Raw genomic sequence first — 17,232 nt, 5'->3', positions numbered from 1 at the left:
TAGCGTGCAGTGTTTAACAGGAAAAGCAAAAGCAGGGAGAAATTGAAGAGGAGAGAAACATGATCCTTGTGGGTCCCTTCCAACTTGAGATATTCTATGATTCTATGATGTATTGTATGACCGTGCTATAGAAAGCATCCTAAAACTTAGTATATGAATTTTAGAGATTAGAAAGAAGAAAATCTTAAGGAGCTGAAGGTGAGGAAGGATGGGTAGGAGGCATTGGTGCCACAGTGATGCTAGAGGAGCTCCAGGGCTGTGTAATGATAGATGGATAGTGCAAATAGGGTTGTCTAGCAGTGGATGAAGGTACAAACATGGGAGGTAAAAGGGGAGAATGAGGAAGATGCTCATTTCAGTGGAAGTGGGAGAGGCAAATACATTCTGTAAGGGCCGAAGACTTACTCGGGTATCTTTGCTTCCAGCATGAAAAGCCACGCATGGAGAGCAAGCCTTGCAGCGGAGATTGCTGGTGGAGTTGGCATGTACAGCCGCCACTCCTCCTCCGTGCATAAGCACTGCTTCCTGTCTTGTGAGATATGTGCTAGACTTGCCAGGGCTGTTGTGCCCAGAAGGAACAATGTGGTTTTTCATCTTGCATAAGCAACGTTTCATTATTAGGGGTTTTTTTTTTTCCTCCTGCCAAGTTTCAGGTTGCCTAGTGTTTTGCTTTGCTGAGGAGATCTTCTTGATGAGGGTTTTTGAACCTGCAGTTTCAGGTAATGGTTGTTCCTGTGTCCCCTCATCTTTTTCAGTCAAGCAGGAAGAGAGGGACAGAAGTCTTCTGGAGACTGAGAGCTCTCTTGTTGTGGTTCACTGGGAAAGTAGCCATCCCTGAACACATGCAAGTCTCCTAACTGCACTGCAAGAGCTCTCTGATTTAGTCCAGTGGCAGTTTAGTAGTAGTATATATACCACTGGTGCAGAAGGGACGATGTTACTCTGAGGGACTATTTTAGGAACAGCTAGAGACAGATGTGCAGGGTAAACGGAAAAAATAAGCAAGCAGAATATAAATATTTTGTTTCTCCTCCTGATTGTTTCTTTGTGTGGTCCTCTGACCTTACAGATCTACCCCTTAAAATGAAAAGAGAAATGCAAGACTGCACCTTTTCAGCTAAGCTTTCCTCGGGCTATACTTGGCTCCCTTTTCCAAACCACATCAGAAAAGGACTTAGTGTTTTCCTGCAGCCCTTGTTTGCACTGACTCCAGGAAGGCAGTCTGGGGCTGCTTGGCGTGGCGAGTCCGGGCTGTAGCCCCTCGCTCCCGGCCCCCAGCGCAGCAGCAGCAGGACCCTGTTCCCGCTTCAGAGGCATGGTTGGAGCAGAGAGCACCCTCTTGTATTTATGCTGGGAGCGAGTGGTTGTGGATCTGTTTGCAGGCCTGCTGTCCCCCAGGTTTTTCCGGGCAGTAGGTCCTGGAGGTTAATTCTCATGGAGGTGCTCTGGATGCGTCTGCGAAGCCAGTGGGCGAGTGGTAATCCCTGAGAGCAGAAACAGTTTCTTTAATGTCTGTTTTCACCCAGAATACTTCTCTTGGTATTTAGGGATTAGTCAGCCACATCTGTGTGTTCCGGTGCAGATGGGAAGCACAGTGCACATATTAAGTGGTCTTAGGATGGAAAATAATAAAAACTCATAGAAGTAGTTATTAGAAGTAGTAAGAGGAATTAAGTTTCTGTTACAAGGCTGGTATAAAAGCTTCTGTCTCTTCTTGGCTCTGATTAGGTGAAGCCACAGAGAATTAAATTCTTTAAAGGCGCTATCTTTTCTGTTGTTTCCTCTGCCCAAAAGTGAGGGTTAATCTGCTGGTGGTGCTGCTGATCATCAGCACGTTGGAGAGTGGGAAGCTGGAGGGCAGGAAGGAAAGAAGCAACATGACCTCAGACGCAGGGAGCGCTCTCCCGCGCTTCTCCTCCCGTCCTTCCACTGCGCCACATGTGCTCGATGCGCTTCTCAGTGTGCACCGAGACTTCAGAAAACACTAAGAGGATAAAGTACTTTTGGGGGAGAGAGGAGGAATAATATTAAACAAACAAGTTTTAGCATCCTCCAGTGGCCCTTGCTATGTTTTTAAAGATTTATGCCAAATGCAGGCTTTATTGGAATTTGATCAGATAAAGCTCAGTTGTTATGGGAATGTCTTTGTTCATCAGTTTTCTTGCCTGCTTTGAAGACTTCATCACATCTTTCTTTTATTAAGGTGCTTCTGTATTTATGAATAAAGTCCCTGCACCCTTCAAAAAAAAGCTTGTCTTTTATGAATAAGCATTCCAAAAAATAAATAGGCACCACCGCAAAGCTGGATGAGTGGAAACCCTCGCAGGGTGAAAAGCCGTCGTTCAGAGAGCGTTGTGGTATTGTTCTTAAGGTATTTTTATTATGTACAGACGGTCAAACAATAACAAGTAATAATTACTTCCTATGGAAGCGGTGCCTTGTTTTGTTAACACATCATAAAGCATCATGAAAAATGCAGCCGAAGTGCTGGTTTTTATCGTCATCATTATCCAGGGCTGCTGGGGTGTGGGTACCTGTGAGGCTGCGGATGGCAGGGGGGGACATACCACAGGATGTATCAGAGCACAGGCTTGGAGCAAATGAATGGCGCCAGGTTAAAACCCGGGGGGGACATAGGTTTGCGATGAAGAATTTGAAGCAAGCAGGAGCAGACCTTTGGTCTTTCCATGTCAGGGAGGGCCCGGTCCATGCCGAGGGCTCCTGTTGAGCTTGGTCGGGGTCTAGGAAGAACCGTCTGCCTGCCAGACAGTGGTAACCCCCGTTTCTTTAAGGGCCTCTCTCCCTGCTTGGAGGTAAGAGGAGGAAGATGCTGTGGAACATATTACCCCATTATGAGTCAGATTTAAATTTAAACCACAGTCGGTTGTTCAAATACTTCCAATTCAGACAGTGTTTTGTCTTGTTTTTCAGTTAGGGAATACATTTAGAGCGAGCTACTATAGACTTGGGCCAAATCTCCACGGTGCAAATCTGAGGCAATTTACACTGACTGCAACAGAGCTACTCCAGACTGATCGCCATATAATCAGGAGCAGAGGGGCCTTGCTCTCTTTTCTTGCCAAAAAGTGCCGTCTCTAATGCCACGGAAGAAGATACCAGGAAGCAGGATTTGTGGCTGTGAGCTGGCGCAGGATGTCTGTATTACAAATATCACCTGGGGCATTTGATTTTAATTGACTGCCATTGCTGTGACCCACATCTGAAGTAGTATATTTGGATCTCACAATTTATGTATTGCTGTCCTGAAACCAGACTCTTGCGATCTGAAAGGTTACAAGGTTATGTTCAATGGCAAACGTACAGTGCTCTTTGAAGTACCAAACTCGGTATAAAGTGTAGTCCTAATAACTTTCTACTCTGCCAACCTCCTCCTCCTTCCCCAGCCCCCTCAGCAACAGCTCAGGACCAGAGGAAGTTAATTTGTAGAGTATTTCAGTCAAATTGCTGCTTTCTCCTTTTTCCAGAATCCTTTTTTTTTTGTTCAAAATACTGTATCCCCTACTAAAAAAGTCAGTACACTGGAGGCCATGTATAGAGTACCTTTGGCAACTAATCTGGGAGTGTGGGTGAGGGGAAATATTTCTCGCTGTGTCATATGCACTGTGATTTGAGAGCTTATCATCTCAGATGCAGCCACCTCTTGCCAGGAACAGGGCAGTTATTGAAGATGACTTGAAGTGTATAATATCCCCATTAGCTACTGGCACCAGCTGTCACGTACTGCCAGCTCAACACTGCCATAGGTAGAAATGTGGGGCACTGAGCTGATACATTAATTGCCATTTGCAGTGCCTGTACATTATAAGGAGTGTAGGAATGCGGGACATGGGTCAGAAACCAGCTGCTAGGTTTGGGTTCCTGCTCTTGGGGCTGCAGTCTGGTGGGGTAGCCAAGCCCACATTACGCTGAGACATGAGCAAGTTTTAACCAAGCACTGCAGCATGGGAGTTACTGGGCTGAGGAAAATCAGGGTGGCTTGCTGGCCTTGTGCTAGGGAGCCTGTTGGAGGGGGGAATGTAATATTGCTGTTTTGGGGAGGTGTAGGAAGCAATGTGAAGCATTGCTGGAGAGAAGCCTATGTGAAGAAGGACAGATGGTGGAAGAAAATGGAGGAGAACGGGAGCGGTTTGGGTGGAAGCCTGTAGGTGGTGGGAAGAGAAAACCACAAGGAGAATCGTGACTTATGGAGAGCATTGCAGGCAAAAGGAAGGGAAGAAAGAGGAGTGACTTGCAGAAGAAGGCAGCATCTTAGAAGAAGCAGTAAGTCCAAATATTCAGATAGCAAAGAAACTTGCATGCTAGAATGTTGCAGTAAAATGCATGTGAACATGAGATATGGCTGTCAAGGACAGGACTGAGGAAGAGGAAGGGTTTGGGAGACCGGTGCGTAAAGGGGAGATGAACACAGGAGTACTCTGCAGGATCTAGGGGATTTGGCTAGAAGACAGGAGAACCCACTCTGTTTTTGTTGACTTTGGCTCCTCTTTATTGATATTTTAATAAAACATAATGTGCCTCTGGCAAGTTAAAGCTAAATGCTAGATAAGTTTACAGGATTTTTTTGTTTTGCTTCATTTTATATAAAATCTTTCTTTGGAGCTATCTTAAAATCTCCTAAATGACAGGAAATTGCACTCAATATTTTGGAATCTTCCAGGAGAAGGACCCCAGACCCTCCGTTCTTGTTTATTGCTTATACAACGCAGAGTCTTCCTGCCTGCTTAAGCATAAATCAGACTGAACGGCCTCAGGGCTGTATCCCCAACTTACACTGCACATGTATCTTCAGTGGCAGGAGGAAGGCCCTGCTTGGGGAACAAATGGAGAGGAAATCCTTTCTCAGGATCCATTCTCTTCCCAGAGCTCATCCCCTCACCACAGGGCGATTCAATGAGTCAGTCATGGCGATTCCATGACATACTTTACTTCCTCTCCCTTTTTGACCTGCTTTAGCCGCTCATCTCTTTATCCCCCTCGCACTTCACCCTCTGTTACCTTCAAGCGAGTGGCAGCCAACACTAAGAGAATCCTGCTGCAGCTGTAGCCCATCCAGATATAAAAGGGGTTGGGTTATGTGTGCAATATGTTCTTTTTATTTGCAAGTTTGCATGAAGAACGTGTCTGGCAAGTTCTGAGCAGATGGATCAGAGCGCTATGATTTTTTTAAAAAACTTTGGCAAGTACTGCATACCTTTGTGTTTTGGCAGGAGCTCTGCATCTCATATACTAGTCTCTAAAGATTCTACCCTCTGTTTGAGCCTGATTCAGAGACCTTTGCAAGTAATGGAAAGACTTCCATTGATAAGCAGGGGGGCTGTAAAGTCCTTTTAACTCCATAGCACTGAAGGCAGAGTCTGAATTGCTCTACTGCAGAAGTGGTTACAAGAAGAGCTTGAAAATTGACGCTGAGAATTTTTGAAAAAAATACAGTCTCTTGCACTAGTGATGATAAGAAGCTAAGATTTCGATAGCCAGGAGATTCCCAGCTATCAGCAAAAGGTACTGTATGGAAGCTTTGCACTTTACAGCACATGTTCCCACGTACAATGAGTAAGAGATCGGAGAGGTTTGCAACAAAATTAAGGGTTTGCTTGTCCTTGTGTCCAAGATAGGATCAAAGACCTCAAACTCAACCAGGGAATGAGAAAGGACTGAGAATTAGCATGGTCATTTAACTTTAAGCTTCAGAAAGGGCTAGATGAAGTCCCTGAGAGCTGTCTGAGGAGACTTTTGAAATCTGGAACCAGACAGCGAGTGAATCTTTCAGTAGGGTGAATAGTACGTAAGAATTTGGAAACCACAAGTGGCTGCATATGCAGACCTTGGGAATCTGGTTATTCCACTGCAGAGGGTTAGGCTGGAGTCCCCTGCAGGTTTCTTCTAGTTCAGAAGAGGTTATCCTAAATGGCAGTTTTCAGCCATGATGTTGTACTTAGCTGAACTTATCTCTGATGTCAACCAGCATTAGCACATCATTTACCACTGGATCTCATTGTTTGGGCTTATTTACTTTGAGCTTACAAGTACATGTCAGGTTATTTCCATTATTTTAAAAGGCCCTTGAAGTTCCAATGGAAACCATGGATAATGACTGATAAGTAAGAGAAAGATTAGTGAGCCTGCCAAGATGTTGTAATACACAAGAACATCGCAGGAGTCTGAAATGACAGAGAAGAGAAGGGAAGGAAGGAAGTTATCAGGGAGCCAAAAGCATCTGGAGGGAGGAGATCAGACAGTCCAGAATGAATGGAGAGGAAAAACAGATTAATAGCAGGTTTTTACAAGATAATGCCATATTTACTGCTATTCAGTGATTGCAGAACCCACGCTGGCTGACAGCAGTGATGATCCCAAGTTCCAGGGCAATGCAGCAGACAGGACAGATATTTTTTAAGTGGTCGTATGATCTTATTATTATGTTTTGAAAGTTCACCAACTCGTTTTAAGAAACTGTACGTCGCCAAAAATCTTTCCTAACAGTTGGTGACCGTAATTCTGAAACCCAGCTATAAAATGCCCTTGTTGTTGCTAAAGCTTGGCCTTTGATGTGTGCCTAGGGTTTTCTTGGCTGCAGCAGATGTATGTCATTGATGCATCAGCCTGTGTATCATCACTGCTGAACCACATTCAGTTTTTTGTTTGTTTGTTTGTTTGTTTGCTTGCTGGGGAGGTGATGAATTTATTAGCCAAAACTATTCCAGTGTAAATCATACTTAACTGTAATTTTCCTATTCTTCTGCATCCGATTGTGGTAACTATAGAAGACTAGAAGTAGTTATGGGCCAGACTATCAAATCTGAAATGAACTAAACAAGTTGCTGTCCTGGAGGTCTAGTTATTTGAAAGAACCAGTGTGTCTTTCTGTCAAATTTTTTCTTTTTATATGTGTAATGAGTCATGAAGACGGGCTGTTCTGGTGTCTGCTCTTGGTGGTTATTGTCTAGAATACATACACTAATGTGCTCATTCAGTTATCCCCTGCTTTAGCTGCCTATGTATATGACAAGGGGAGTAGGCAAAGGAAAATTTGAGCAAAATAATTACTTTTCTATTAACAGAGTCTTGGGGTTTGGAGGTTTTTTGGTTTTGTTTTTGAACCAGTATAATTAAACTGACACCAAGTGCTGCTGCTCTGCTTATATCAGCCTCTGATATGCCCCATTTTTTAAAGAAGCCATGTTTCTGCTAATTTTGCAAACATTCTGCTTTGTTTGTTATCATGAATTATAATAGTGTTCTCAGTGTACTTTACAGTTTACAAAATACAGACTAAGACAATCCTTGTCCTTACTTTTATACTCAGAACTGTGTGATAGTTACTTGAGAGTATAAACATGTGTGCATATAAATAAATAGTTTCATCCTCCAGTATTTTATTGAAGATTTCAGCTACTTGATACTTAAATTTTAAAAAAATATATCAGTTAATGCTCTCCAGTTGATCTGAAAAATAAGCATAGCAGGTGGCAGAAGTAATTTAGAGATCAGTATTTTCTGGAAACTCGCTTGTCATTTTTCTGAAACCAGTTCATGATAAAACTAAAGGTTTTCACTGCTGAGTGCCATGTCATGGTGATTTGGGATACGTTTCCAATATGGCATCATTGTCCAGCCTCCTCTAACAGAGGAGAAGGAACACAGACAAATCCCTGCCAGCAGAGCAAAGGGTCTCCCCCTGAAGACTGAGCAGAATGCCGTTGCAGAACCAGTGAAGAGTAGATTTCAACAGGATTTATAAAATACCAGAAATCTGGCAGGCCTGATGAGGGTGGCATGTGAGTGCTGTCGTCACCCAGACCCCCGACTGGGCTTCCTAAATATGTGTAGCTGTACAAGCAAAAGCAATGCTTTATTTGCATCTGGCTGCTACATGAGCCCTTTCCTGCAATTAACTGCATTATTCGTATATTCACGTGTTTGCTTTGCCTTGATCTGCTGGCAGTAGCTGCATGTATGTGATATCTAGAGATCTTTCATGGGTATTTGTAAGATAATTTTTTCCCCAGGTGTTTTTAAGAAAGGTCAAAATAGAAAAAAAATTGATGAGGGGAAACTTAGCAGTGCCCATAGAAAAAGATAGCTGAAAGGCAGGGCTTAAGTGTACAAGATACTTTGTCAAGAAGAGGTTAACAAGTGTTTTGGCTAACTATTTGATTTCCTGTGAAAGGGAGGAAGCCCGAACAAAAAGAGGGTAGGCAAAACCAAATTGTTCTTAGAATTTAGAACATTGCTACTGAATGAAAATTACTCTGCATACTGGGCTAGAAGTCTGCTGGATAACTTTTTGGTAACACTTCTACCTATTCAGCTCATCCCCACATAATGTGATCTTATAGATATATTCCTTGCATAATCTTTTGTTAGAAAAGGCAGTGTTGCATTATCACTCTGTTGAAAGCAAGACCAAATAAACAGATACACCTGGAAGAACATCCCCATGTTCAGGACCTGCAGAGATTTTGCACAACCTGAATTTTGAGTTTGTTGATTTTGAGCTTTCACTCACACGTGTGTGAAGGTGTGCATGCTCACACCTGCACACATGCAGTTGTTGTGCATCATTGGCTACTTGTGCATGCAGGTGTTTAAATGTGTCGCTCATGAGGGAGGTGAGGTTGTGTGTGTGGAAACTCTGTCTCTTACCCATGCAAGTGATTGAATCTGTCATCTCTACACACAGGTGGTGATGCACAGTACTCCCCCCCAACCCAAAAGCCCTAGCCATCCATGTCATGACCCATAGACATACCAAACTCTTTCTGCCTCTTTAAGAGGGAGTGTTTAGACAAGCTGCCAGAAGGAAATGAGGAAGGATTAAAGGGGAAGTTTAACTCAGTATTCCGTCTCTCCAGTGCTGGTTTGGGGTTTTTTTTCCATGTCTTCTGTTAATATTTGTAGTGCACTGAAAACTCTTTTGCACCAAGGCATACTTTTTGCACCTTTATTTAGCTCCTGCAGATACAAGTTGTGCAGCAACATTTCTGATAATAGTGTTTGATGTGGTTGCGATGGGCTGAGCATAAAGGTAGGGCAGTGTTTATAGGCAAGGCAAGGCAATGTTTATAGGTAAAGGTAATATCTTTTCTAAGACCAATCCGTATAGTTGGAAGAAGTAGACAGGCTTTCAAGCACAAAAGCTGCAAGGCACAGAAGAAGCTTTTCTTCTTTTTTGCAACTAAACTAGTTGATCTAGTGGGAAGAAAGTATTGGTAATACTGAAAGAGAAGTTTTTCAATGGGAATATAGGCTTAAGGGTGTATTGGAAGAAAAAGGTGTGTTGCTGATGGGGAGGGTAAGACCAGAAATGTAGTGCAAAGTACAAAGAAGCAAACGAAAGGGGGAAATTGGCAGAGAAAATGTAAAATGCTTATCTCATGCAATAATTTCTGGAAGACTCATTTGAAGAACATAGTGTAGCTGTAAAAATTTCTGATAGGTTCCTACAAAGAGGCCACTTTGTTTACCACAATGTAGAGTGCAATTGCTTCAGTGTGGATGGAAACATAGAATGCAGTGTAGGAAAAGAAGTGAAGAGTCCTTCATCACGTTATTTTGTGGGAGGAAATAGACTCTGAGAATCCAGCCTAGGATTTTATCATCTGTTAGCTTTCCTCACTTCAACGATGTAACAGAAAAAGAAGGAAAAAATGGAAATGGTGAGGCTGGAAGGTAATTCTTGCTTACAGGCAATCAGGTTGTTAAGATCATATATCACCCTAACGCTTTAAAGATACTTAGGCCAGGAGAAGGAGATTGAAGCAGATGTGCTAGTTTCACTAAGTATGGCACTCATCACACTTAACAGCCTTTTGCTTAAAAACCACTAGTGCCTGTTTAACCCATGATGTCAATTGTGGAAGTTATGACATACTTAGTTTGTGACTTTTTAGCTTATTCTTCATAATTTTCTTCCTGAACATGCAGCATAAACAACATAGAGAGAAGCCTTACTTTCAGATATCATAGATACCATAGCATGGATAATATCTTGCTCTTTCAATCCATAGTGTTCATCTTGTCTCACAGTGTCCTACAGTTTTGAAACCTGCAAACACTTGTCATTCAGTTCATCAATGAGGACAGATGTTCTTTGTACCCCTGGATACATGCAGTGATGATTTCTTGTACTTTTACAAATGCCTTTCATGCCAGGTACACACTGCCAGCTCTTGACTGTGTCTTTTGGTAGCAATGGGATTGGGATAAGGACATTCTATTTTGGCTACAAAGGCACAGCTGAATCTTCAGAACGTATCTAAGACCAATTATAGTTAATATCAGGAGATTGCTTTTGGCACATTACTTACTTTTAGATCCTTACATCACTGCCAAAACTGAGGTATGCAGTTTCTGGAGTCTTTGGAAAGATATGACTGTGCAGAAAGGAAGAGAAATGAGCCAAGTTCTTATGTCCCATTTGCCTCACACACACCCCCGCCCCAACACATCTTTGCAGAATGACAGCTGCATTACATCCTCAGAAACACTTGAGTTGACCTGATAAACACCAAAGGGAAGGCAAAGTTTTATATTTGTACTTCTCTGGGACTTTCCCAGCATTGATTACTGGTTCTGTCATCCCTCTGGCACTTCTGAGCAATGGTAGTCCCCTTGCTGCTGCCAGACTCTCTGTAAACAGTTGTTCAAACACTTTGTTTGAACGTTGCCTCATAAGAAGGAGTCCCAACGTTCAATGTTTGAGTGCCCTCAGCTTCTACTGGAGAACTCAGCATCACCTACTAGGGGCACTTAGTAATTTTCTGGACTTGGACCAACATCTTCTCATGTCTTTTTGCTAAATGTGTTGATCAGAAAGAAGGCAAAGAGCTTGTCATGCTGCCGTTCTTCTCATAAGGCAAATGTTATTGTGGGAGCTGCACTGTAGGCCTTGAGAGGTCTGGCACTCCCTTGAAATAAATAGGGAGACTCTATATGTTGGACAGAATCTGGCCTTTTCAAGCCTGCTTTTCTGTTTAATTATGAAAAGCCTAATATTATCATGATGACATAATTTCACACCTCTCTTGAAATATTTGTCTTTACATGTGTTACGCAGTTTCACCATTGTTTTATTCCAGCAGTGTTTGGTAGATGTCAGGTTGGTCTGGGCTTAGAAAATAGGAGGAAACAATGAGACATTGTCAGTTATTCATTTGGAGATGGACTTGGATGGTTAAAGAGAGAAAGAACCCAAAACAATATATGAAGTCGCACAGCTGGCATGCCTAAAGTTACAAAGTGATGTTATCGTGTGGTATCTTGATTGGAGTTGACAATGTTGCATGGCATTCCAGCTTCCTGCATCGCAAAACTGTCAACATAGTAATAACCAGGAAACCAGAAACCTGTTAGCAGCCAAAAGTCCGGTTGTTTTCGTCCTAGAGTTAGGGTAAATAATAGCAGGCTATGCTTGTATGTGGGAAGGCACTCTCTGAGTTGTTTAGGTAGGAGGAAGACTGTGGGCACTTGAAATTCTAGGCATGTAGTGCTGTGTCTTGAAAGGGAGGGGCTGGGTTTCTTTTGTACAGGTATTTTTTTATTGCATGCTCAGCAGCAAGCTTTGCTGAAACTTTTGACACAAATGCAGATACATCTGGCATCAAAGTTTGGATGGAAGCAGTATCTCTTGTTGTACAAATCCATGTGTGGCCATGATTCACACCAGGTTAGCTCTGCATGCCCCCAGGCTACCCGTATGGACAATAACTTTTTTTCTGTTTAATGTATGACTGGTACCTGAAGTCAGAGGGAAGGCCGGAAGCATGAATAAGGCAATACCATACAGATTAGTTACTGGTGAGCAATATAATATCTTCAGTATACAGACTACATTGTACAGGCTTTACCTTAGCATCTGATATTGTGCTCTAACCAGTGTAAGTATTACTGAAGAAGGTAAAATAGCCTCTTTTGGTGTTCCAGTTACTATGATCTCTTGACCACTAGTGTTGCAGGACAAATTTTCAAGGCAGTCTTTCTGTGTGATATCTCTTAGGAAAGAATATGCGATGGTATGTTTTGCTTGGGAGCATAAGCTGATTTCATTAGGGTGTTTTTATATCACCTTCCTCTCCCCACACACCCTAAGAAAATTCTTTCTGAAAACGTGCCTGAATGTACATCTGCTGCATAGAGGTTTAAGCCGTAATAGTTTCTTCTGCTATTTTATAACGTTGGTGGTCCATTTTAATAAAAAACAGTAAATGTTAACCTGTAGGCAATCATATTTGTTGTTTCTTGCAGGTTCTAAAATCTAAAGAATTATCATCACCAGGACAGCGCTACATTGACAGCAAAGTAGTTAAAACAAGAGCTGAAGGAGAATGGTTGTCTTTTGATGTCACTGAGGCTGTACATGAGTGGCTCCACCACAGAGGTGACAACAAGTGCTCTTTGCCTTCAAACCTGCCCCAACTGCTCCTCCATTAACTCAGCAGTATTTCAGGGTCATTCCATGTGTAAAACTCTGCTTACTTTTATGTTTTACAGACAGGAACCTTGGATTTAAGATAAGCTTACATTGCCCATGCTGCACCTTCGTGCCTTCCAATAATTATATCATCCCAAATAAAAGTGAGGAGCTTGAAGCAAGATTTGCAGGTAATGAAAGAAAAACAACTTTTTAAAATGTTGTGTTACTTATTAATTGACGAGGGAAACAAAGAGCCATTACTGCCTCTCTAAATGGTATTCAGCTGATTGAAAACTTGCTCGTTTGAGAATCTTGATTCTCAGCTGGTAGGAAATGGTATTGAAGGCACAAGGGTAAAACTGTATCAGCTGAACTACTCTAAAACCAGATGGCAGGAATAAGCCATCTCATTCCACGTGTGCAGCTTCAATGTCCGTAAGTGTCTGTGTTACAGTTTGCAGCATGCACACCAGATGTACATACAGTTTTGGATGTAGGGAAGGCTGTTGCACAGTAGGCCATGCACTGTTGCATAGTCATGAGAAAACTTGCTGAATATTTTCAAAATAAACCCTTTGACTGCTGTCCATCCTAGCACTGTAATGGTTCAGGCTTAGCAGAGAAGGCTACTGCTGGGAAGTAGAATTAGGATGGTGTTTGCAGCTGAGGATCGTTAGGATGTAAGCTGCTTGCAGTAGATATATGTGTGAGCATAGTGTGTTTTATAAGTGTTAAACAATACTTGTTGTGGCAAATTTCTAAAGTATAGGTAAGGCAACAGTTGGCTGCTTTGCTTACAGAAGCACTTTCCTTTGTCCTCAGTGTTTATGGAGGGTCTTTGTAAGTACCTGCACACGTACTTAGAGCTTTTCAGGCACACTAAATATGTCCAGCTACTCTGGTAGTTTTTTTTTTTTTCTTTTTTCTGGTCATATCAGTAATATTTTAAATTACTCTGAGCAATGGCATCAGTCGCTTTGGGAAGAGCTGAACAATAGGTGACAGACTTGTCCTACAGTGTTTTACTGCCAGTGTTGTGGGTTGAAGAAACAGCAATGGTTTGCCTGTCGATGTGCTGCTACTTCCAGCAGTGGAAGTCTGATTCTCAGGTGAAGTCAACAGAACTACAGTAGTTAACATTGATTATCTCTGTATATCTACATTGACATGTAGAATTGATTGTAACATATTTGTATATTAGTTACACGAAGTATTTTTTATGCTGACAGCTTGGTAAAAACTTAAAGATTGGATTGAGAGGGCGTTAAAAAATAACAGTGTGTAGTTAGGGTTATGGATATATGTACTTCTTATGGACAGCAGACAAGGTGATACAGAGTAAATGTATCAAGGTCACATAAGCTCCCTTGTGTTTTTAAGCCAATAAATTTTCAGTTTCAAAAAGGGAAATATTATTTAATTGACTGTGCTATATTTATCATCCACAAGTACATACAAAACTATGGCTATATTAGAACCAACCCAAATTCTGTTTATACAGTTCTCATTTATTAAAGTACATCATGATTTGGTTCATTTGTTTTCCAAGGATTTGGCTATATTCCTTGTCAAGTATTAAGTTTTTCTAACCATTGTTTCACTGCATTGGAATTTTTTCTCTAAGTAAATACATGTACTGTACATATGATTAAAGCCATTGTGTGTATTTAAAAAATTGTTAGTATGATATTTGGTTGCTGTAATTGCAAACATTACGAAAAGAAGAGTGTATCTTTTTCTCTTTAGATAGTATTATCTGGTTCAAGTATTATCTGGTTAATTTTCAAAAGCATCTTAGCAACAGGCATAACATGAACTGTTTGGACTCCTAGGAAAGGCTAATACCTTGAGTCTTTTGCCTATGCTATTGCCACGATAAGAAGCTAGTAAGGCAGTTAGTGTTTCAAGAGAAAATACAAAATGTGAGGTCATTGATGGCCGCTTCAAGAAGAAGTATTTTGATCAATGTCCTTGCCATGCCCATGCAAAAGAAGGCGCTAGAATAACTGACTTTCTGGGAAAAATTAAAAGACTTAAATAAACTGGCAATGGGAGACAGAGAATTTACAAGCATTAGAAAGAGGTAAATGTGATAGAGAAAACAAATGGGGTAGGTGGAAGCAGTGGGAAATACAGGTGAAGTATCCAGAGCAGCTTTAATGGTGTTACAAGGTTTTTAAAGGTACATAGCTGTTAAAAGATGGGAATACAGCCCTAAGTGTAGTGACAAAAGCATCACTGCTTGGGGCGTTTGAAACTAAGCAATGCAGATGCAGTGACTGAAGTAATCTTCTCTGTTACTAGTTTCAACAGTTCTGGTAAATGTACTGAAATGCCATTAAATGGCTGTGAATGTGGGAGGGCTGATATCATAGATAACATGAGAACTGTGAATATCTTAGGGATCTTGGGTTGAAATTTGCCCTCACTTCCCCAGTAAACATGCTCAGCTGACACCAATTTTTTTAAAGAGATGGTTTATTTAATTTGTGAAGAAAAAGCAACACAATGTTTATCACCAAAATGTATTTTTTGAAGGTATTGATGACTACACATATTCCAGTGGTGATGTGAAAGCTTTAAAGTCCAATAGGAAAAAATACAGTGGGAAGACCCCACATCTTCTGCTAATGTTATTACCCTCCTACAGACTTGAGTCGCAACAGCCCAGTCGGCGGAAGAAGCGTGCTCTAGATGCTGCCTATTGTTTTAGGTAACTATGCATCCATATTCAGTATACTTACATAGTAGTACCAGCCTGTGGGGTGTAATGCAGTTGCTTATCATGCTTCTTTAGGTTGACATTTATACAGAGCACAGACCCTCATTTGCAGACCCACGGGGTCTGTGTGCAGCAGGTATCTGCCCAATAGTCTCCAATCTCACAGAGACAGTGGCAGATGAGGAAGGTTGTGGCCTTAGAAAGCAGAAGCTGAGTTCTATCTGGGATGACTCCCAGACCCATCACCCCATAATTGCAGCCAAATTATCACTTCCACTGTGCTCACCTACACAGAGAGGCCACTCAGTAGGACCTGGAGAAAAATACTAGTCCTCCAGGGACACCATTAGCTTCGTCTGTATAAGCAAGTCCTGCCATGTCTAAGCATCTGATTTCAGCTACAGTATAAGCTACTGTTGATGTGATTTGGTTGTGAATTTTTGGGACTTGGACTTGCCTGCCTGTAAAACATCATTCAGGGAGCAAGCAACTAGATTATTTTTATTCCCTGTGTTGTCTTTGTTATGACCAATGTGTTTGTCTGTATTTTATTTCCCAGGAACGTGCAGGATAATTGCTGTTTGCGTCCTCTTTATATTGACTTCAAGAGGGATCTTGGCTGGAAATGGATTCATGAACCTAAAGGATATCATGCTAATTTCTGTGCAGGAGCCTGCCCTTATTTATGGAGCTCAGATACTCAGCACAGCAGGGTAAGTAATGATTTTGCTAATTTTCAGCTTCTATTTTATAACTGTGGGGTAAAATATGTTTCTGGGACTGACATCAGCACGAATGCCCAAAGCTTGTATTTATTATCTCTATAACTAACAATGATGAAATGTGGCCCTATAGAGGGACTCGCACGTGGCCTCAAGCTGGTGTTGAAGCAGTAAGAATGTATTGGCCCAGAGACTTTTCTTTTAATGTGTTCATCAATACGACATACGGATAGATTGACTGTTTTTTATGAGTATGAGCTTGGTGTACCTTTGGGAGGCTGCCTGGGAAGGGACCTTTCATTACAGAGCACAAGTGGAAGATGGCACAATTAGTTCGGTCAGCAAAGACACTGAGGGAGGCACTATCAGAGTAACAAAAGGGCTGAGTTGTACCACCTGATTATCACCTACTTTTATGACCTGCCATTTTTCATTTTTTGTTGTTAACTGATATGCTACCATCCTGAATTTCATGAAAATGTACTGATAGATGTGCTTCTTTTACTTCAAAAGATGTATTCATTCTTGTACTTTGAAAATTTATATGCGAAGGAGCAACGTTGTGTCTGGGATGCCAAAGGACTGATAGTTGTCTGAGATGGGACTTTTTGTTTTAGGGATTAGATGTGCTATTTTAGCCAACTGCCTTAGGATGAGTAGTATTCTGCTGTAAAGTGCTTGTTCCTCTCAACTGTCAATAAGGATGTCTAGACAGTAAATGCAAGAGGCGGACATTTGCATCGCAGTTGTCATAAAGTAAGAATTTCACCCTCAGGTCCATACTAAGAATGATGTCTCCCCTTTTTCAAGTCTCCCTTAAAATACCAGATCAGTGTTAGCCAGCAGGCAGAACTCTTAGTGTCCAAGGGGCAGCTTGCTTTCCCTTTGGTCTGTAAAGCCATGACAGTGTGTTCTTCCTGAACTCACAGACCCAGGTAGAGGTATCTTTAGTAGCTGTCAGCGGCTGTGTCATGGTACTATTAGCAATGTCAGCAGGCAGAGGTATAAATAAGGTAAGTATGTTTCCGTGCTGGTGTGGAGTAGTAGTGTACACGTTTTGGAGCAGCACTTGTTTTTAAAGGAAAAAGGAAGAATAACTGTCATGGTCACAAATATGTGGTTTGGATAGTTGCCCAAGGAGTCAGAAATTGCTCAATAAAGTAGTTAGTGTTGCTGTCCTGAACAGATCTTCTGTCTCTCTAAGCTGCAAATGTTGTGTTGACGTTCTAGGAAAAGGTCACTTGGTGTTTGGCTAACACATTAATGGCATCCTCAGAAATACCTATGCATCATCAGCGGGTAACCCTACATACTTCCCTTGCAGAGAACCATGCATATGAATCCAACGTGACATA

General features: G+C 41.7%; 1 protein-coding gene across 1 annotated transcript in view; it reads left to right on the top strand.

The window, feature by feature from the left end:
• The window catches only part of TGFB2 (transforming growth factor beta 2), a 65,968-nt gene that overhangs the window by 44,642 nt on the left and 4,094 nt on the right, over positions 1-17,232 (top strand). Inside the window, exons 3-6 of the mRNA XM_052806395.1 lie at positions 12,265-12,397; positions 12,511-12,621; positions 14,972-15,146; positions 15,715-15,868. Of these exons, the coding sequence (XP_052662355.1) occupies positions 12,265-12,397; positions 12,511-12,621; positions 14,972-15,146; positions 15,715-15,868 (573 nt within the window). The remainder of the gene's footprint in view (positions 1-12,264; positions 12,398-12,510; positions 12,622-14,971; positions 15,147-15,714; positions 15,869-17,232) is intronic.

The sequence above is a fragment of the Harpia harpyja genome, chromosome 13, assembly GCF_026419915.1.
Source record: "Harpia harpyja isolate bHarHar1 chromosome 13, bHarHar1 primary haplotype, whole genome shotgun sequence".
In the NCBI taxonomy this organism is placed as follows: domain Eukaryota; kingdom Metazoa; phylum Chordata; class Aves; order Accipitriformes; family Accipitridae; genus Harpia; species Harpia harpyja.
The sequence above is the reverse complement of the archived record's forward strand: the minus strand, read 5'-3'. Positions and strand labels throughout refer to the sequence as shown.